The sequence below is a fragment of the Leptodactylus fuscus genome, chromosome 2 (assembly GCF_031893055.1).
Source record: "Leptodactylus fuscus isolate aLepFus1 chromosome 2, aLepFus1.hap2, whole genome shotgun sequence".
Lineage (NCBI taxonomy): Eukaryota > Metazoa > Chordata > Amphibia > Anura > Leptodactylidae > Leptodactylus > Leptodactylus fuscus.
Genome location: NC_134266.1, coordinates 137962120 through 137984526, shown reverse-complemented (window position 1 = coordinate 137984526; position 22407 = coordinate 137962120). Strand labels below are relative to the sequence as shown.

The following is a 22407-nucleotide window of genomic DNA, read 5'->3' as shown; positions in this document are numbered from 1 at the left end:
TTGACTTCCTCTTTTGTAAAGACACATCATAACTATGCATAAAGTATGCAGGCGTGACTAGATGTAGCCCGCTCATATATGTACTGGAGCAAACTGGCAGATCTGAAGGAAGTCACTTTATATGAGAAGGTTGAATTTACACTTTCGTATATGAACATATTATGTAGCCCATATTAAAGTTGAAAATCCCTCCATGACTAAAGGATTAATGTCTGCACTTACAGCATCAGATAGACTTATAATGCTGCTAGTTTGGGTCATCAGACCCATTGCCAGGGTGGGATTTGCGGTAGTATTATGAAAGTGTGAACCCAGCCTGTTGTTTAGGCACAGGTACAATATAATCCTACAAGATCAGAAAATATATTACATACAACTTATGTGTCTATGTAATAAAAAACAAGGCTAGGACAAATGAGAAAGGCATAGGGAATATGTTGTTACTGCAAGCAATTTTAATACAAAAGTGTTGTTGTTTAACAGTTCATTGGTACAGCATCAATTTCTGTAGCAAACTAATTGAGAAAAATCACACAGCAGCCTGGTTAGAACTGGATGTAATGACCGATAACAGGAGGGATCCATCCGAGCTCTAACACTTCCACCCTACAGGGTCGGTCTGTCAGAGGAAGCCAGCATACAAACGTGAGGAGGGAATTGTGCTGGTGAGTCCCACTTAATGGACACACAACTGTGAGTGTTTGTTACAAAAATGAACATGTCACACAAATTCTAAGTGGAATGACCATTAAATAATAAATAAGAAAAATCCTAAGCAGATAAATAAAACAATGTAGTTTACAATTAGAAAGTCAGCTGAATCTGGCATGAGTGCAAAATGGCTGTGGAGAAGCATACGCTAATCTATGCTGCACCAGGCTTGGAATTTATTGTCACGTGTGGCTGATCCCGCACTGTCCTTCTCAGCGGCAGTCGCTGCAAGAGACCATCTCTTTATCACATGGTCAAAGCAGGATGTGCAAGTGCTGTCAATTCAGAAAGACTAAATCTTATTAAAATCTCATGTCAGTCTCTGATCCCTCTGCAATTTAATAAAGGATAGTTCATATACAAAACAGAGGATTTCCATATTAAAGTTTAGTAGTGTTGCCTCAGGATGATAACCCTAACAAAAAGGGTCTCATACCCCACAAAATCAGACCTTTATCCACCTACTCTCCTGTTTTACACTCCTTCGTTCTACTAGAGTCCCTGAATCTTACCAGGAATTCACACAAGGCTTTGTATCTACAGAAATATTCACATGGAAGTAGTAACATACAAAAACAAAAGAAACAGATAAGGCAGTTATAAACATTTTTCCCGTATACATGTATAGACGATAGAAATTTCTCCACAGAGAATCAGCGTACATCCAGATGTACAGTGCATGATAGAAAATGTCATGGTCTGCCATGTTTATAGGCTATTTGCTCTTGTGCCAGAGATTTGCTTCAGTTAGGACTATCTTTTGGTGCCTGAAGTTTTAGGAGTGCTGGCAGTTTTCTTGGACATGGTGGGGATTTTAGAAGGTTTAGACAGTCCTCTGCGGGAGGGTCCGCCAGCAGCACTACTTTCTGAAGTGTCTGAACAGGCGGACTGTGTTTCCAGAAGGTCGAAGTCAGACGCATCACTCCCCCTGCGGCTGCTGGCACGGCTTCCTGCACGACTCCCAGCACGGCTGCCACTTTTCTTAGGGTCTACAATAAGAAGGTGTGAATGGTAATTGTGAGCAGTATATAATCAATCAATTTGCATACAGTATTCATGCTAAACATTTGCTATATATCTTCATTAACTTGACTGGTTAAAGGGGTTGTCTAACAAAGGAAAGAAAAGTGTAGAATGACATAACAGAACGTTCAGATTTCCTGCAGATATTTTGGCTCCAATTTCTGACATTGCCCAGTGACTCAATGGACTCCACTCTTTATATATGAAAGTGGGGGGATAAATTTACTATAACGCATGCCAGAAAACTGTTGCACGTTATACCGGAAATCTATAAGAGTCTCAATAAATACCACCTCCCCCCAGCTCCAAATCCAACTATGTTATCTTCTGGTAACAGGTAAGGGCATATATCCTACTATAAACTGGACAAATACCACAAAGGTGCCCTTTTGACATTTATCTGGCTGGTATGTTGTGCCAGTTTATTTTGTTACAACTGCATTGGAAAGAGTAGTCAAGGCATCCTGTGTATACCTTCACAGTAGCTCAGGGGTTAACCATATCCATTCTCACTGAACATGCATGATTTATGGAAATGGAAACTTACTGCAACATTGAAAGAAAAAAAAAAAAAATTCACATTTAAGGCGCATACACTATTCAACATGCAATAGTATTCTAGAAAATGACTTACCAGGTCGACCTGTTTTGGCACCAGAAGGGGTGGATCCAGATATGTCCCCTGTCAGGGAAGAGCGGCTTGTATGGATAGCAGCTTTCTTCATTTTACTGCTTTGTGCTGGCGTTACCTTAAAAATGGTGACAAATAATGAATGAGATGTAATTACTGCAATAAACAAGCCTGCCAGCACTTCTAGGTATTTGGCATGCTTGTTGAATAAAAGTGTATGCCGCTTTACTACAATCTACAGAACTATACACTCTAAGTCACTTCATATTCTCTAGGAATGATCTATCTTCAACTACATCATCACTTGGCACAACTTAAAGGGACACTAATATATGTGAAACTTGGAACATATAAATAGGCTTTAGGGTAAGATTTATACATATGTACAAGTTCAGATAACCTGGCACTAGAGATGAGCGAGTACTGTTCGGATCAGCCGATCCGAACAGCACGCACGCATTGAAATGAATGGACGTAGACGGCACGCGGGGGGTTAAAGAGGACCTTTCACCACTTTTGGGCACATGCAGTGTTATATACTGCTGGAAAGCTGACAGTGCGCTGAATTCAGCGCACTGTCGGCTTTCCCGATCTGTGCCCGGTGTAAAGAGCTTACGGTGCCGGTACCGTAGTGTTCTATGGTCAGAAGGGCGTTTCTGACCATTAGCCAGAGACATCCTTCTGCCTCACGGCGCCTATCGCGCTGTGCTGTGGAGCGGTGAGGAACGACCCTCCCTCTGCTCACACAGCTCGTCCATAGACGAGCATTATCAGGAGCGGGAGGGGGGAGTTCCTCCCCGCTCCACAGCACAGCGTGATTGGCGCCGCGAGGCAGAAGGACGTTCCTGGCTAACTGTCAGAAACGCCCTTCTGACCATAGAGCACTACGGTACCGGCGCCGTAAGCTCTTTACACCGGGCACAGATCGGGAAAGCCGACAGTGCGCTGAATTCAGCGCACTGTCAGCTTTCCAGCAGTGTATAACACTGCATGGGCCCAAAAGTGGTGAAAGGTCCTCTTTAAGCAGCCGGCCGGCGTCAAAGCGGAAGTACCAGGTGCTTCCATTCATTTCAATGCGTGCATGCTGTTCGGATCGGCTGATCCGAACAGTACTCGCTCATCTCTACCTGGCACCTTTTACTAGCCAGCTAAGAGTAAAGCTTCACTGTGCTAGTCTATTTTACCCTAGTTTGTTGTCAAACTACTTGAGATGTTCTTCTATAGATTGCAACATGAATAGAAGTTTTGCTGTGTATAGCTCTCTCTTATACATACTCATATTATTAGTTACACTAGTTAGGTCTATGTACATCCTGAAGACTAACATCAGGGCTGGCCATACACAACAGATACCGCTCTTCCTATTTTCCCTAAGGAATCGATGCTCAGCTCTCAATAGGAGTAGGGGAGTAAGCTGCTGCTGGACAACTCTGGCAGAACATATGGATATGGCATGGTGAATTACAACATGTCCAACCCACTTCTCTCCCAACTTCTACGGTCGGAGAAGAGGGAAAGTCTATAGAAGATTTTAGTATAGATCTCGTCCATATAAATGTTACCAGACTGGATGCCAGCTATCTGCCATCTTACTGGCTTCTTAACTTCTGGTTACTGGTATTTTGGCTTCTCTAATCCATCTAGGAATTTCTTGGCTGTTGTACCATAAATGCATACTGCAAATGATTTATCATATGTGAGTACCGGAAATCTTAATTCTGTAGTGGTGTGTATAAGCAAACATTCCAGATTACTAAAATAAGAAGTGTGTTTATCACAGTCCATACAAATAAATGACCATGTCCTGTGAACGTTTACCATCAAACTGTGCTGTTAAAGTGACATTCATGAGCAGGCATGCAATCTTAACATACATTTAATCATTTTCTAATGATATTTTGAGTCAGCACCAATCTGAAAGAATTAAGATTAAGAATTTGCAGAAATCTTAGTGTAATTAAGTCATGCATTAATACTGGAGGACAAAAACTGCATGGTAACTTTAGTAGAGAGACTTTTTTTTTTTTTTTTTAGTTTTTCAACCAGTGTCATCATGCCTTAATCCTCACGTATTAGAAGAAAATCAATCAAAAATGGGAAAGATTTATTAGGATAATGACACAAGTAATTCTCATCCATTCCAAAGACAATAGTTAGTTTAATTCTGGAAAACATGACGAGGAAGATGTTAGCAGGAAGATGGCTCTTGGAAAGGGTGGAGGCTCTACTGCAGAGGACCATACTCTACCTCACATGATGGGATCTGGTAGTCTGGGTATTCGGAGCCCCTAGGGGGCGTGCCAGCCTTGCTGTTTACAAGCCAGGGCTTCTCGTAACAGCGAGATGGCTGCTGTGGAGTCTGCAACAGGGGCAAGGGCACACAGGACGAATGAGGGAAGCGAGCGAAGATGAAGAAGGGTGATGAGTTGTCACAAAAATGCAAACAAAAAAATACATCTAAAACAAAATCTGAACAAAAGGACTAAAACAGACACTCATATCATATAAGACAACATTTAATGACAGAAAACATTCAATTAAAGGGATATTCTCAGTGTAAATATGTATTGTGTATTCAAGCATATGTCATAAAGGTCTAATAGATGTTAGATCCCAGCCCTTGGACCCTTTATTTTCCATTTAATGGGCCTACTCTGGCACAATGTCTTGAATGAAGTCGTATCAGCAACAGACCTATATTCTGGACTCACATAGAAATGAATGGAGACATCTACACAGTGGTCAAAGCAGGCAGGACCCTTGTTATCTAGACAGGTGTTAGTCATGGTGTGTTTGCACCTATCAGAAGTTAACCCTTTTAAAACCTAACTTTCTCTTTGAGGCTCAGATACATTTCTTGACTTAACCCCCAAACTTTCTGCTGTTTAAGAATTCCACTCTCCAGTGTTTTTTATATGTTCTTATTGTTTTTATCTGTCTCAGTGACAATGTTTATGTGCCTCATGTTATTCTCTTCTCTCTCATCATCTTCTTCTCAGGTCATAGGTTAAGAAAGAAAAGGGGCAGTGAGTCAAGTAACAACTTTAAAATCAGACTACACCTAAGTTTGTTTGCAGTCTGTACCCATAGAGACCCAAACATGTCAGTACAACACTAACAAACTCTTTTTAAAAAGTTGCACGTAAATCTTAGTCTGTTTAGTTCAACACATGGATTCTTGCATGACCCTTAAATTCAAGATCCCACTCCTCATCCCAAATCAAAAACAGAAATATCTAGAGGGCTTTAACATTTTGAATCTAGTACTTCATGCATAAAAGGCAAAGCTGGGGAAGTTGTATTGCATATACACACTGACAAATGAGAACACAGCAAAGTAGAAGACGCTGCCCTTTGTACTTTGTGTGGCATCCCACAACACATATGCTAATGTCAGAATACCAAATATGCACATAACTTACTTTTGAACCACTCGCAGGAGTAGCAGGTGAGGACGGGACGGATGTACAGCTATGATTACTCTGGCTGGCACTGGAGCTGGACCTAGTAGGAGAGGCAGTCCTGGAAGACGGTTTTGACCTTCGCCCTCTTGACCTGAAGGGGGTCATTCCCTGGGAAACCCCCTCGGGTAGTATAAACTTCTCTCGTAGCTCGAGATTAGTCCTTCCCCTTGCTGATTAAAATAAGAACATTATAGGTTACATCTATAATAACCTTGTCACTTGCAAGCAAGACGCAAAAAGATTATAAAAAAGCAACACGCAAATTAAGGTTAGTAAAACAAGTCCATATATAGCCAGCAAACATAGGTTTAGTTGGGTTGTTAAGAGTCAAATATCTGAGAAGCGACACACTTTGTTATGTAACTCTTGCATGAGTTCAGGGCAAGCATAGTTATTTGGATCTTACACCTTATTCATGTAAAGGTATAGAATCATTCATATCTATACCATATATACATCAACTATACGGCAAAGCAACATCGCTGGTGATGGATACCCCAGCGATTGGAGGCTAATCTCCTGTTCTGTGCCTAGGGGATAAATGTTAGCTAACATTTTGCGTGTTTTGCCATCCATGGTGCCATGCTGCTCTCACTTTCTCAGCTGATGCCACCTTAAGTTTTGGCAAACAGAGCAGAGTCATGTTAGAGACTGGTTGCCAGGGACGAAGAAAAATAGAAAAAGGTTTCCACATAGGTAGTCGTACATTATTTAAAGGGGTTTTCCCATCTTAGTGTTTCTCCTTCTCTCCTGTCTCCTCTGTGTATGTACAGCTCAGGCCAGCAGTGTGCTCCTAGCTTGAAATTTACATACAGAGATAACAGTCACCCCTCTTCTAGCCCTTACCAGGGCTCAGCAGGTAAAGGCACTTTCCAGAGCCATAAGCTGTCAATCAAAGTAAAGAGAAGAGAACAGAGCTGGCCGGGAACAGGGAGTCGGCTGACCACTGTAGTGTCTGACAAACAGAGCAAGATAGATAAAGCAATGCATTGGCTAAAACACTTTAGTCAGCTGAAGATAAAAGTTGAAATATGATCCTGGAGATGGGAATACCCCTTTAAGCCTTTAGCACAAGAGAGAATTGTCACTGAACTTGAGGGAAGAGAAAGGGCAAGTCAACTTAGCAGGACAAGAGAACATGGCAGCGATGTAACAAAGTTGCAGTAACAATGCAGTCTGTACCTCTTCACTCTGGAGCTCAATCCTACACAGAATTTATGCCTCATGCTCAAGCACAATGTCAAGTGCGATAGCTGGTGCAAAAATGTCTGGAGCTTAAAGCTTGTGCTTTCATGACAGACACTCTCTTAATATCTTTAAGGCCCTGTCACTGGTCCTACACTAGTTTTTTGGTGGATTACATTTTTGCAGCATAGAAGATGCTCAAAAGTCACAAGCACATTGCTGGGAGTAAACAAGGATGTGCTGCAGACAATACTGGAACTATATGGGGGAGAAAAGATCAGACTATTGATCGATCGGGTAAACACAGACCCAATAATTGCTGTAACTTGATGCTGAACGACATCCTGTATGCTGTCAACTGGCACTTATTAAATGCTAATACTTGGCCCATGTAAATGGGCTCTTACTTTGCTTCCTTGTAATCAGATTTAGAGACTCTTTGTAACGTGATCCCAAAATACTAATTCCAAGTGGAGATATGGAGTGGGGGCTCCCCAGAATATATAGTTCCTTGCTAGAACAGGTAAAACATATTGCTCGATATAACAATAAGCACATCTACAAATAAAAAGGTGCGGTTACCCAAACCTATGGATGAGACGGAATCGGTTCTCTTTAATTTAGTCCCTTGATGAACTAAGCAGGATAAAGAGGTGCAGAGGAAAGAAATGGACATGATGTAAGGCATGCAAAATGTACAGCCAAACCAAGATTCTCTATCAAGATTAAGGTTTAAATGGGGTCAATGTGCAGACAAATCATATCCTGAAGGAACAGAAATATGTTATGAAGAGAAGCAGAGGCCATAAAACACCAGATCCTAGATTAGGTCAGTGAATACATGCAGTACATGCACTATTACAATAACAGATAAACCCTCTTCAGATACGGTACGCTCCATGCAGCAGGCAAATTAACAAACCAAACAGGAACCAAACCAACTCCCCAAGTGTCCAAAATGATACCATACTGCGCCCTGGTGGCGGGATGGCAGTAGGTAGACTTAAGTTTCCTTTTAACCACGATTGTTGCACAGATCTGCGCAATAATAGATTGGGGCAGATTTATGAAAGTGTCTAAAAGAAAACCATAAGCAACCAATCACAGCACTGCTTTAATTCCTTGTAGTGCTGCTTCGTAATGATAATTGGTTGCCATGACAAAATTTTTTTTTTTTTTTTTCATTTAGACAGTTTCATAATTCTGTCTAACTGTGTCCAAGCAGCAATACGATGGGTGATGTTTGACACAGTAAAGATCACCTATTGGTACAGTACTTGAAGATGGCGGGAGCAGTAACTTACTTATTACATCTGGAAGACTGTGTGACTAGCAACTGGAACACCTGCCCCTACCCATAAACCCAAAACCACTACTATGAGTCAGGCAACAGTTGACACTGTTCATATCAGAATTTTAACAAATATATAGTGTGCATGGCTGGTTTAAATGACTTTTAAGCCAAGATTCTGTAGAAATCCATTGGGTTGAGAATGTAGACATGCCATGTTTGGAACCCTGCTGGACAATGGAAATGTAAAGAAGAGACCATTTGTTTGGTACCATGAAAATAAGACTACTACACGCAGAATTCCAACCATGATACGTCACCCATTATTGGACTATTTCCGTATCTAGTCTAGATGAATTGGTTAATACGCTTATTTGCTTTCCTGTGTACCAGAAATCCTCATTCTTTTGTAAGCACGTAGCTGATTTTAGGCCAGTGATACACTAACACCACCTTGGTAGAACTGGATGCAAGCTTGCTAGATGGAGAACACAACTGTATATCAATGTTGAAGAAATACCATACAGAAAACCTTTACAAATGTACACACTGCATGACCAATCTGCCTAAAAAAATATTATTTTGAAAGTTTTAACTACTTGCTAAAATAAAAAAACATATTGCATAAATAAATAGGGTTACATTGTGAGTAGCAGAAATTTTTTACCTCGGCAAGGATCGTTTTTCACCAAAAATTCATCTAGAGCCATCCAGCCTCCTCCAACTCGTACCATCACCGTGCTGCGCAATATACGTACTAAGCGCAACTGCTGAGAATCTCCAAACTGTGAAAACCAAGAAACTGGTCATTTAAAGCAGAAAATCTCAAGATCCAGGTACAAGTCACCCAATTATCAGTATAGACATATATAGATAAATATATATGTCAATATGTGTCTGTTTATAGATTCATAGTATAAAATGAATCTGAGTGTGCACAGGCACATATTACCAATGAATTTTGCTGCAGATCTGGGGAATAAGCCTCAGCCTTAGAACACACTGGATCAAGGGTTGCCAATTTTACAATAATTCCAAAAAGGGGGCACCCCCACTAAGTAGGATAAAACGTAACCTTTATTTATAATATTTTTTTTAAAAAATTAAAATACCCCAACACAGTATTCGGCCCCTATAATTCTTGCAAAGGGCATATGTGTAAGTGTGTCTATCCACTCTACAGATTGAATAAGAGTGAATTAAATTCCTCCCAGACTCACAGGGTGTGTTTCTAACAAATGCTTCACACGTCTCCCTGTGACTGAGATTACACTTGCTGCACACTATATACCTCTCATCCAGCAAACCAGAGGACAGTCTATAGAGTGTTAACACTGATTACAATGTGTCGTTTGCATTAACCCCACAATACTATTTGAAGCTGTACACTGGTGAATAAGGATTTGAGTGTGATAGCTGCAGCTTGATATTGAATAAACAAGACTTCCCTATTGTCTGTAGATATTTACAACGTGGAGCAAATCCCATTAACACACAAACACAGCCCACAATCTAGCAGTTCATTTAAACTGATAGGTAGTCACTAATCTGTGATCCCTAATCTCAGGCTGAAGCTAAAGCTCATTGATAACCCAGAGCCTCAGTGTTCACTGCTGACTTTTGTTCAGGATCACAGCAAGTTTTTCACACCTATAGTGTGTCTAATCTACATTGTCTCAACGCGTTTCTTTTGTTCTAAATCATCAGGAGACATTCTCAAACACCCTGCCTATGATAACAGGCTATGGCTACCTAACACCCTAAACAATGTAGTGGTGTGCGGTCAAAACCGCAGTTCTCAGGACCCTGATGGTGGGTCCTGATCCTTCATAGAGGCTTGCCCTTTGCAAGAATTATAGGGGCCGAATACTGTGTTGGGGTATTTTAATTAAAAAAAAATATATTATAAATAAAGGTTACGTTTTATCCTACTTAGTGGGGGTGCCCCCTTTTTGGAATTAGAATAAGCCTCAGCCCTCAAAGCTTTATATTCAGCAACAGCAGTTTAATCACCAATGATATCCAGGAAAATCTGGCTATAAATTACAAGAAGCTTGCCATTCTCCCATGATCTACTAGGGTGTGAGTATAAAGCATCCACAACCCTCCATCCTTAATTTGTATGATTAGTTATGGAAATGGAGTTAGTTGTCCCAATCAGACATAGTCCCAAAAAGGAATTTAGTAACATTACTAAATTATGGTAAGTTGAGACCCGATTACATGCTTATGCAGCTGTCCGGCTAGTGGGCTCCTGTAAGATCTATGTCCCAGTGGTAGTTTATAACTTCAGGGGGAACTTTTACTATGACTTTATCACTTTTTGCAGTAAAAAGTTCCCAGGATTAGAGCTTTATGGGACATCTCACAAGAAGGTTCCAATCACCTTTAGCTGTGATGAAGATCATGAATAGCATGTAGCTATGCAAACACCTCAGAAATAATACAGCTGTTCATTCTGACATGCAGACCCATTCACACATCAAAGAGCATCCACATTAAGCACTGTGGGTTTATTTGCGTGACAGGTAGGTCTGTATACATCTCCTAAACAGCTTAGATAAATCTATAGTTACATTATCACGACAAGAGAAAAAAATGAATCAATTTAGTATGGAAGCATGTGATTATTGGGCAGAAAAGCAGCAGCATCAGTATGCACTGTACCTGATTCCCTAGGAAGAACTATGTGAGAAAGCACAAGGAGAAAGAAAGAAAGAAAAATCTTTAGTGAAACATTGACAGCAATAACAGAACTGCATATTAGTGACATAAAAAAGATACTGCACTAGCTAAGATTGGGTTCCCATTTGCATCAGAATCTATGTTTAGAGCCTCCGTCGGTGTCTGCTGGAAATTGCTGGACAAAAAAAAAAAAAAAGTCCCGCAAGTCCGACTTTTTCGTTTACTAGTTTCAGTTTAAAAAAACCCCAAAACAAAACAAAAAACAAAAGATGGACATGCAACAGATGTGATGGACGCCAACATAGTCAATGGGGTCTCTTGGGCTCTGTTCATGTCCATAATAGAATGGATCCAGTAGTGTCTGTTTTTCCATTCTTCTGATCCTCTGACAGACCAGAAGAACAGCAGGACATACTCAGGTGTGAACCTAGCATAAAGTGTAAATACTACAGACTAGAGCATTGCCTTCTTAGGCTTGGTCCATGATTAAACACAAATTGAGATCGTACAAAAATAGTTTTTCAGTAAAAATCATTACAACAAAAAAAAAATGCACTTTTGTCTAGATAGTGCAATTGTTATGGCAGCCCCATTTGTTCATTCATTCCCTATTAAAATGTCTACCTATTCTACCTATTATGTCTGATACTGGTAGACACACATGCCTAGCAGTTCAGTCCCATCCGTGGCAGAGTGATTCCTATTTCCTAGTGCACAGAACAGACAATAACAATTTGCACAATAGAAACGTCTTTATAAGCAATGGACACACGAGGTGAACATTCTGCAAAGAAAATAAAAACACCAGGGTGCGTCATAACAAGCACGCAACAGCAAAATCTAGATACAGTAGCATTATTTCTTGTGATCTAACAGAAGAATATTACATTCAATCGCACATTGGGTAACCACTTTAAATTGTGGTTCACATTACCAATTGGAAATCATTTTGTTAATTTTTGGAAGCTGGATTACCCCTTTATCTGCAAATACATCCACAGCAGTGCTAACTAGTCACTGTTCCCTTGTGCAACCTTTGCTTTATTTTACTTTGCTCCTTGTGGCATTGTTATTTACATGTAGTAAATCTGTGGACAAACTACATTCTCCATGATTCATCTGCCTGTTCTCACTTTGTTTGTACCCCTCGCTTCTCTACTCTCCCTGACGTGAAAATAAATCAGATAAACGAAGCAATAGCATATATGTTAGGAAGTCTTTTGTGTTGATGCATCCTGTTATTTGGACCATATTTTAAAAAACCCAAAAAGAAACCCAAAACAAAACAGAACCCCACCGCCCCCCCCAATAAAAAAACAACAAACAAACTGGATGACCCCTTTAATTTTAGTTACAATTAGACTGAAAGACATAAGATAATAAGTGTTACAAAAAATGTTGAAGAATTCACAGTATTCACAAAGAAACAAACTTTGCTCACCCTGTATTTATTCTCCCCAATCTGTTCCACCTGGAATCTCTTTGCACATTTGCATTGTGCCACTTGCCGGGTGACCTTTAAAGGAGTAAGTCATGGATATGAGTACTGGCAAATAAGGCTACTAGAAAGCTACTGTTTCCTTGACAAGGGAAAAGAATGGCCTACCTCATCCTCAATTTTATCTGCATCAGTAGTTGGTCGATAAGCATCTTTATTGGGATGAAGGGCAGCTACAAATTCATAATAATCGATATATCCATCACCATCTCGGTCAAAGATATCAGCTACAGCTGTCATTTCAAGTTTTGTGGTTGGAAATTCTACAAAAGACATTAGAAATTAAGTAAAGGAATAACGAGGATGAACTTTAAAAAGAGGTTTGCTCAACCGTAATAAATATTTAATATTGATGACCTATCCACAGGAGAATTCATCAGTATCTGATCTGTGGGGGTCCGACACCTGGACCACACACAGATAAACTGCTTCAGCAGTCTCCAGGTGTTGGAAACTGCTGCACTGGATTGGGTGCGTATGCAATCTGCTCCTGATTGAGTAATACTAGCAGAGTTGTCCACTGTAAAGCAGCAGTTGATTCAGGAAATTGCAGCTCTGATCCCATTACTTGAATAGGAGCACACTGCCCACACTCCCCGCCCCACTGGAGCAGCTTCTGGCACAATGAGGCTGTTGCACTAACAGATCTGTGGGGTCTGGGTGTTGGAACCCTATAGATCAAATACAGGATGGGTCAACATTATAAAATATGCATTGAAGGCCAGAAAACACAAAGAATCCTGCACACAGCTACTTACTGGATGCCAATATTCCATCAATGAATTCCTGTCTGGTAATTTTACCATCCTGGTCTTTGTCTATTCTTCGGAAGAAATCCATGACCCGAGATTTCTTGTGATTCATCCAGCGCATGTATTTCTTCCTCCAGATGTCAAAATCAAAGTTGGCGAATTCTTTTAACTTTATAAAAAAACAAAACAAAACCATATCTATATGTAAATGATCAATCCTCAAAGCCACCAAGACTAAGTTATGCTAGCAAATGTGAAGAGAAATCCACAAAAATACTTGTTACCATACCTCTTCCAACCTGTCTAGGGCATCATTGAGCTTCCTTTGTCTCTCCAATGCTAATAACCACACCTGTTGCCAACGGGCAGAAAGCTGATTGACTCTTGGGTTCTTGGTCTCTGACTGGGAGGGAACCTGGAAGACAGGTGGAGTGGACTGCACTGCAGGCTTTCCTGCAAAAGAAGCAATGGGATGCATCATAAACCTCTCAAATTCTTACAATCCTTATGATGATGATGAATAATCATAATAACAATAATGCTAATTTGGAAAGTTTCTGTTGTTAAGATTCTGGATAGTCACCGGAAGGACGGATGGAAAGAATGGATGGAAGGATAGATAGATAGATAGAGGCAATAACTGAAGAATCTGCCCACTCACTGTTCCGGGTCTTGTCATTGAATGAAGCATGGTTGGGGTCTGTTGTTTTCCGCTTGTATGTCTTTGTAACTCTATCCACATCTGGTTGCTTTTGAGTCATTTCCTCCATAAACACCTATAAAATAAGAATGAGGCTTATTATTTACAATTATAAGTTCTTAAAAAATATGGATTTCTCACTTATTTTGTTGGGGAAAAGCAACATGGAATGTCCTAAAGCAGTCTCAAAGGGTGGGAAATATACAGAATGGATCTGGAAGAACTTAAAAAGTGAAAAGTAAAAGTGAAAACAGAAGCCCAGGTAGCAGTCTTGCCTAATAGCCAGGAGGGCATCACACAGGGAGGCAGCAGCCTACCTTTGACCCTGCAGACTGAAATCCACCAGGACATGGAAGCCCTAGAAGCAGACAGGCTCTTGTGAGAGTGCTCAGGGATAACAAGGTGTAAAAATGACAGACTGAAGGAGTCTGTAAAATATAGACCCAGATTGCCAGGACAAAATCCAGGCAGGGAAAAGGACATGCAAAGAAGGTAAAACAATGTCTTCAAGTTACTGGAAAGGAGAAAAGATGATGGAGATGGTTGACTAGTCCTTGTGAAGATCCTGCGGAAGGAAGAGACGCCACCTGACATGACAGAAGGCTAAGAGAGATCTTATGAAAAGGCATAAAGAGGGGAGGGGGAGGATGACCTGGAGTGTTCCCCCCAAAAAGAACGAGGTCCCACTGAGTAACCGCAGGACAGTAGGGAAGAACATAATGTGAATGAATGACAGGGATCCGCTGGACTCCAGAGATGCCACCATTGACTGCAGGCACTCCATGTGACAGAGGGAAAAGCTGGAATAAAAACCCTGAGACCAGGAATAATGACGCTCTGTAGCTATAGAGCAGAGACTGCTTGCAGGAAAGTGGTCAACCCGAGGAAGCAGAGTAGCCAATTGACACCACCATTTGGTACCAGGGTCCTCATTGAAAGAGAGTAGCCAACCTCCCCCTGCTTGAGGACCTTCATGCAGAATAGAATGGGACTTCTAGAAATAGAATAGGAAAGTTTTGAGGACATAACACAGAGTGCCAGGCAGGCCTGGAAATAAAGGAGGGCTTCCTGGAGTGGAAGAGTTGGGGGGAATGCCCTCCAGAGGAGAGGTGGCGCTCATAAGGAGCGGCTGGATAAAGAAAGCTTGATGCAGAATTCCGCTGAGGGACAAGAAAGCTCTTTTGCATGTAGTTGCAGCTGCTTCTCAAGACCCTGCCAAATAATAAACGCTCTGCCCTGTACGCCCTAGAGAAGGGAAGGGTCACGATTGCTCCATTAGAGGCAAATTCAGCACTCCATGATCGGAACCAGGAACATTTTTTTTCCATCTGTTGACACCACCCCATCATACTTACCTCTCTTCCTTCCAGACTTCCTCCTGCAGAGAACAGCTCATCCTCCTTCTTTGACATCTGCCTGCACATGCGCAAAAGAGCCTGAGTCCCGGCTTTCTGCTGTAGCTGACACTCCACCTCTATTGGGCAAGCGTGGGAGCCCAAAGGAGCCGCCCACTCCTGTGCAGTAAAGATGGAGTGAAGGCGACAGCACAGTGCTGGGACTGCTGCGTAGGCAGAATCAAAGAGGAGGAAGAGCAATTCCCTGCAGAAGGAAGTCTGGACAGGAATAAGACAGGTAAGTATTATGGGGTGTGTGTGGGGGGGGGGGTGTTGAGTTAGTTGGGAAGGGCTAGTAGTGGACAGGATAGCTAGGGAGACAGTGAGGGAGTGTTACAAAGAGGGGAGGGAGGAGTGAGAGGGAGATAGTGTGAGAGTCTACAATTTTCATAATGCATTGCATTAACTAAGGCAGCAGGAAGCTACACCATTGTAAACAAATGCAAAAGATGGTAGGCGTTCTCAGAGAAACCCAGAAATCACTCAAAACACTTGCTAAAGGTATTTGGGTGCACTTATTAACCCATTAATAGAACTAACAGACCATTAAAAAAAAAAAAAAAAGTAACAAATTTGTCCGGAAAACGCCTTTAATATGAATTACAATATATTGCCTTATACATTGCAAATAACTTTAAACTAGATACATAACCAGCATGCATCTTACCTGATGCTCAGAGATAAGTGCCTTGACCTGTTCAATGTTTTGAGGCATGGGCTCCTGATCCCTTTGGATGAGTGTGGTTTCGGCCCACTGGATCCAAGACAACAACTCATCAAGTAAATCAGAGTTGGCAATAAGTTCAGCAAGAGCAGCTTGTAACCTCTGTTGGTGTTGATTCCCCCAAGTCAAAACCTTAGAAAATGAAATAAAATGAAATTGTTACAACCTCATGATTGGTATTAAACTGTCACAAAATAACACAAGGTTTTGTTACAAGATTCAGGAGGAATATTCAGTATCTGTGCATTGATTTAAGTAAGGCTTGTATCGCCACTACGAAATCTGAAAAATAGATATTTGGTCATACCTCCTCAAATCGTGCTCGGATGATAGTGATCCAGTGCTTGACGGTTGTGATACAGTCTGGATGACATACAGTTAGTATCCTTTCTCCCATATTGACGGCTGTGTTTACATCTACTTGCTTCTCTTCAACTTTATTCATGAATTCCTAGAAAAATAAAATTAACAAATGTACTAGACAAATAACTGAACTATGCATATGCACAATCCTTCTATGGCAGATCCATTAAAAAATACAACAATATTTGATCCAACAGTGATAACATTAGTGCCATCATCCCACCTTATGAACATCAATGAGTGACTGCAAAGCCTCTGCATCATCAGGAAGAGCACCTCGAAAACGCAATGTCTGTTCTGCCTCAGACAGCCACTCCAGAAGCATGTGGACAGTACTGCGGAACTCCTCAGCCTAAACAGTAAACATATACATAAAGGCATTTTATTAGGCATTAATCTGTGATTTTGTACTTCAGTACATTTGCTGTGCTTATTCTCATGTAAGTCATACGAGATTTACCTGTTTCAAAGCTTGCTCCAGACGGGTCTGTTTAGATACAGACAGTGCGCAGACAGTGTCCCAACGTGTGCTAAGTTCTTGGAGTTGAACCTTTACCCAGGTAGTATCCTCTCTACTACTATCCAGCAGTTCCCGGGCAGAACGTTTTAGAGCCTGAACACTGCTGGTTCGCTTCCCAAGCTCTTTCTGGAAAACCTTCACACAAATTAAAGGAAAAATTAATAAAAGATTGAACAGAAAATAATGGTGCCATGATGATGGCAATATTATATGAATAACAAGGTAAAAAATTTTTTACCTTATGGGCATCCATCAAGTTCATTACAAGGTCCAAATCTCCATGCACAGGCTGATCTTCTGCCAACTGAGGTTCTACTTTGTATAGCCAGTCAACCAGTGCCTGTAAAGCGTCCATAAACTGGCCAGAGAACAGCAAAGCTTCCTCCAGCTTGTGCTGTCTGTAAAAAACAATAAAGTACACATTGTAAAAATAGAAGCTCAAGAGCCAATCTTCTAACCTCAGAATGGATACGACTTTCTTCATGCAAGTAAATAAGAAGTAAAGGATAATTAAACATATCAACCAATGAACAACAATTTATAGCATATGCACATCTATGTCTGGCCATAGGTTATTTCTGCTATGAGATCTGAACGTCATTCATATGATCAGCACACCCTGAAAAAACAAACCCTTTTTCCCAATTCTGGACAATGCTTTAATACTGGGCACCATATGATGGCAAGTGCAGCATGCACAAGATTCATCAAAAGTATGCATACCCCCATTCATGAACCTGGTAATGGGAGGAGGACCTGGCATTATGTTCTCTAAAGTTAGACAGGTAATATCCTATATTTAAAAAGGCGGTTAAGCAACCAAGAGCTCTAAAATCTTACAATGTGTAAAATCAAATTACCTTTCAACTGATTTTCCACAGACTGTATCCCATTTATCCCTCACTTCACCAAGAAGATGGTCTAGTTTCTGCACATCATCACTGAGTGAGGCCTTTTCTTTTAATGCACGCCCTGTCCTGACAGTCGTGTCATAAACTGGCTGCTTACTGCCCAATGTTTTTTGGAATTCCTATTGTAAGAAAAATGCGATTTAGGAATCAAAGCAAAAAGATATAGCAGAATCAAAAGCAAATTTGCAGTCTCGTTTACCATCATCCCTGTTCATGGTGACAAAATTTACTAGGATGAGCTATACCATTCATGTGCAGAAGCTATAACCGGTCATAGACAATCTAACCTTGTGCTTAGAAAGCTGGAGTTTAATCTTGTCTGGATCATTGGAGATTTCCAGCTCAGAATCCAGGTGATTCTCTGCTTCCTCCAACCAGTCAACCAATTTCTTCCAGGCTTCATGGAACTAAAACACAACACACAGACATGTCTTTAACACTTGCACGTCATCTCTTTTAACCTGTTTTTTTTTCCTGAAACTCACTTTGTTAAAATGGAATGAGAAAAAAAGCAAGTAATACCCAGTGTGAATAACAACACTAAATGGATGCACAGTGACATACAGTACAGACTAGGACTGGGCGATTATGCCAGTATAAAATATAAATTTTTCTAAAGTTTATATGATTCTTCATTTGAATTTTTATGTTTTTTTTTTTACTTAAAAAGGTCAGTGAGCAGGCACAGGGAGGCATCAGATATACAGTATATACAGTATATAAGATGCAGATTTCCTTATCCTACTACCCAACTGCTGAATAAAGAGAAGAAACAATTTATCATAGTTTGCAGGAGGGATTTTATGGAATATATCAGACTCGGGCAAGGCAAAGAATGATGTTTAGTGAAAATCGGACTCATCAAAATAATCCCATTAAGTACACAGCCTTAGTAAAGAGCATTAGATTTTAAAGGATTTGTCGTTTTCCCCCAGGCAGGTAAAAGAGAAAGCAAGATTATAAATAGGGCTTTAGGAAAACAGAGTCTTACAAATACTGAATGAGCTTCCTGGAGTGAGCCTTGGAGCCCCCTGAAGAGTATACGACAAAGGGAAGGAACACCGGGCACCCCACACTGCATGGAATTTATCAGGGCAACCACATAAGGAGACAGGTTGAAGGGTCCACATACAAAGTAGGTTGGCCAGACCTTTCAAAATTGTCAGGTTTGGCCAATATGGCATGCTTTGGGCACTTTCCTTTCTCGCACCAAGTTGGCTTACTCTGGACCAATACTTTACACCAAAATTCTGGAGCTATTTTTACTCCAAGCCAAGCCAGTTTTCTAGACACTTTCCAAGCCTGTTTTGTGAGGTGCAAAAACAGTCTAAAACAGATTTGAAGAAAAACCCTGCTGAATGGCAGTGTACTAGTTATTTGGAGCAAAGTGAGCGAGAACTCTGGAACAGCTTGGCTTAGCAATTATTTCTTTTTAATCCGATAAAGGCAAATTTAACATATTATGTATATATTTTAAAGGGGTTATGCCATGAGGCATATTTATTCTCTATCCATAGGATAGAAGATAAATATCTAATTTGTGGGTTCTGACAACTGAGACCCCACCAGCCTTGAGAACAGGGTGTTTTATCACCATTGTGAATTCAGCCTGAATGCAGGCAGGCTGAAAGTAGGAGTCCTACTCCTTCAGTGCCTGTGAATGCTGTACTGAAGTGAATAAGAGAGCATATGTGTCCCCTCTAATAGTGTCACACCTACATTCACCCCGGAAGCATTAAGGCTGAATACTCTATGGATAGAGAATAAACAGGCTTTGCTGTATAACCCCTTTAAGGCAACTGACAAGACATACATCATTTTGCAAATGTCTTTACAAACCTGCTTTGCTCTCTTCCGCGCATCATCCAAGTAACGCCCCCTCTCCACAGATCTCTGCACCACCTTTTCCCATCTAGACTGGACACTCAGCAAGAGATTCTTTATCAGGACAACATCCTGCTTCTGACTGAGAAACTTAAGCTGGTTACCAGTTTTGTCCAACTCAATAATTTGCTCACGATGTACATTAACCTCATTTACAAAAACCTAAGATAGAAAAAGAATATAATTATATTGTCAAAGAAAAAAAATTAGCATTAACTGAGCGATGTTTTGCATAAAATAACCTTATGTTCATCAATCTGGAAAAGAACAGTGTCCAGGATGAGACTAGGAGGTGATGCAATATTCAGGCTCTGCTCAGCTTGGGTCAACCAGTTGATAAAGTCTTGCAATGAATTCTGGAAGTCTGTGGCTAGGCTGAGAGCTTCTTCTAATTTTGCCTGTTGACAAAAAAAAAAAAGAAAAAAAATCAACCACAGATTAATATATTTTCTCTATAGGACTAAGTGAAAGCCAAAATGTACTCATATTAACAGTAATTTAACAAAATATCATAAAACCACCCACAAATAGTGTTATTAAAGAAAAAAAACAAAAAACGACATGAGCATGGCATACAGAGCACTGCCACAGCTATGGCCAAGTGATCACATCAAAACACTTACCTTTCTCTCCTCTACTTTGTTGTTAATATTTTGCCATTTTCTCTTCAGAAGAGCCACGTTCTGTTCTGTGACAGAGCCTGCAGAGTCATCTCGGCTCAGAAGCATTAACTGCCCCTTGTCTTGAAGCTGTTTATATAGCTCTTCATTTGCTTTCACTTCACCATACAACTCCTTCAAAGAAAATAGAGCTGGGATTAGAAATATGTTTACCCGTATATACTCAAGTACAAGCAGACCCGAAAACCACAAGAAGACCACAAAAAACTGGGAAAACTTATTGACTTGAGCATAAGCCGAGGGAGGAAATGCAGCAGCTACTGGAAAATTTCAAAAATTAAAATGGTCGGAGTTTTTGGGTACAGTAGTTGCTGGGGAAGGGGAGGGGGTGTTTTGGTTGTCTGTCTGCCCCTTCCCTGAGGACTGGGTTTTTCCCCCCACTTGGAATTCAGCCTGGCTGAATATAGGGTATCTGCAGTGCTCCTATTAACCCCTTCCCAACTGAACAGGAGCAATGCAGATATCCTATAATCAGAAGACCGGACACTCTCAGACACAGGGATACCTAATGTGTATGTGTATCACTGTAATTTTCTACTTTTACATGTATTCTAGGGAAAGGAGGGATTTAGAACTTTTATTTACTTTATTTTTTTATTTTTTCCTTCACTATTTTATGGGAGATTCTATACATTACTATTGTGGCTGCTTATAGACCCCCCCCTCCCAAAAAAAAATAAAAATGTTTTTTTGATTCGAGTACAAAAACTGTACTGAAAAACTTGGCTTATACTCTAGTATATACGGTACTCTTTATGGAAACAAATGTCTGACAGGAAACCTCTTAAATCTTGGATCTGGTTCAGATACAGAGACCATTTTGTTACATTCATATGTATATACAATTTCTCTAGGAGAAGAAGATCACAAAGTAAAACAAAACAAAGATTATTATACAAGGGCATTGGTTTCAATAACAGCTGTACAAATCCATTTCTCAGTTTCCTCCCCCTAGTGGCAGTGTTGTCATTTACAATTCTGATGCATTTAATTAATCTACTCATTTACAGACATTATCACTGTAAAAAACCAAGCACAAAAACAAATAATAATATACTATTAGAGTAGCCAAAGTTCACAAGAATATCAATACCCAAATAAAAACTGTAACGGTCATGCCTTGTTAATGTTCTACAATGTGTAACAAAGTTCATTAACGCTATAGTGCAATGTAAGCATACGCTACACTTAACACTCATGTATGGATTGCCACATTTTGGGCAACGATAATAAATATATTTTTATTAATATTTTTGTGCACTTATACTGAACAATTCATACCAAAAATTGGACACGTAAGAATTGTTATAATAATTGTTAGTACTTCGTTATCATTAAGTGCTATTGCTAAGAGGTGTAACTGTAAACAGGATTCAGAACCTTCTTCTGCTATACCTCCACCTCTTTAAGGATAGTTTCATTGGAGCTCACAGAAGAATTTCTTACCATATGAGCCTGAAGCTGTTCCCTTGCAGTCTCTGGAAGTCCACCAGTAGGCTTGGTGGCTGAAAGTTGGCTTTCTATTCTGCTCTGCCACTGGATGAAGTCTTCAATTTCCCCAGTATAGCCTTGAGCCTATAAGGCAAACCAAATATGTAATGCGTAAATGCCTACCCTCTTGATGCTTCATCACCATGTAAGGTGGGAACAACCCCACTAACTACTTCTTCAAACGACAAACCTGCTGGAGAGCCATGTCCAGTTGCTGCTCTCTCTCCTCAGTTTTCTGCAGTACAGACTCCCACAACTGGTTCAGCATTTGCAGTCGACTTCTTAGGCTGCTGGCATCATCGCCTGCACTGGACTCCAGAAGTTCATTCCCGGCCTTGTTGACAGTCTGCACTGTGCTCTCATGAGCTCGCACATCGTTCTTCAATACCTAAAAATGTAATTTAAAATTAAAGTAAAGGTAACTAAAAAACATATGGTCTCACACCACAAAGCAGTTATGTTGATCATAAATGTATTACAGAACATGTATTACTGTGCCA

General features: G+C 40.5%; 1 protein-coding gene across 16 annotated transcripts in view; it reads right to left on the bottom strand.

The window, feature by feature from the left end:
- Positions 1-433: 433 nt before the first annotated feature.
- The window catches only part of MACF1 (microtubule actin crosslinking factor 1), a 197635-nt gene continuing 175661 nt past the window's right edge, over positions 434-22407 (bottom strand). For 9 of the 16 annotated variants that reach the window (XM_075264659.1, XM_075264658.1, XM_075264664.1 and 6 more), the window contains 23 exons: positions 22098-22295; positions 21863-21991; positions 20360-20530; positions 19979-20134; positions 19692-19898; positions 18140-18259; positions 17802-17971; positions 17180-17339; positions 16882-17076; positions 16645-16773; positions 16366-16509; positions 16002-16190; positions 13902-14016; positions 13530-13693; positions 13247-13409; positions 12597-12751; positions 12432-12506; positions 10973-10990; positions 8973-9090; positions 5788-5999; positions 4614-4724; positions 2369-2483; positions 434-1700 (listed from right to left, as the gene is read on the bottom strand). In XM_075264659.1, the coding sequence (XP_075120760.1) occupies positions 1465-1700; positions 2369-2483; positions 4614-4724; positions 5788-5999; positions 8973-9090; positions 10973-10990; positions 12432-12506; positions 12597-12751; positions 13247-13409; positions 13530-13693; positions 13902-14016; positions 16002-16190; positions 16366-16509; positions 16645-16773; positions 16882-17076; positions 17180-17339; positions 17802-17971; positions 18140-18259; positions 19692-19898; positions 19979-20134; positions 20360-20530; positions 21863-21991; positions 22098-22295 (3450 nt within the window). In that variant the 3' untranslated portion in view covers positions 434-1464. The remainder of the gene's footprint in view (positions 1701-2368; positions 2484-4613; positions 4725-5787; positions 6000-8972; positions 9091-10972; positions 10991-12431; positions 12507-12596; positions 12752-13246; positions 13410-13529; positions 13694-13901; positions 14017-16001; positions 16191-16365; positions 16510-16644; positions 16774-16881; positions 17077-17179; positions 17340-17801; positions 17972-18139; positions 18260-19691; positions 19899-19978; positions 20135-20359; positions 20531-21862; positions 21992-22097; positions 22296-22407) is intronic. The other 7 variants (XM_075264665.1, XM_075264668.1, XM_075264656.1 and 4 more) reach the window with 3 other exon arrangements.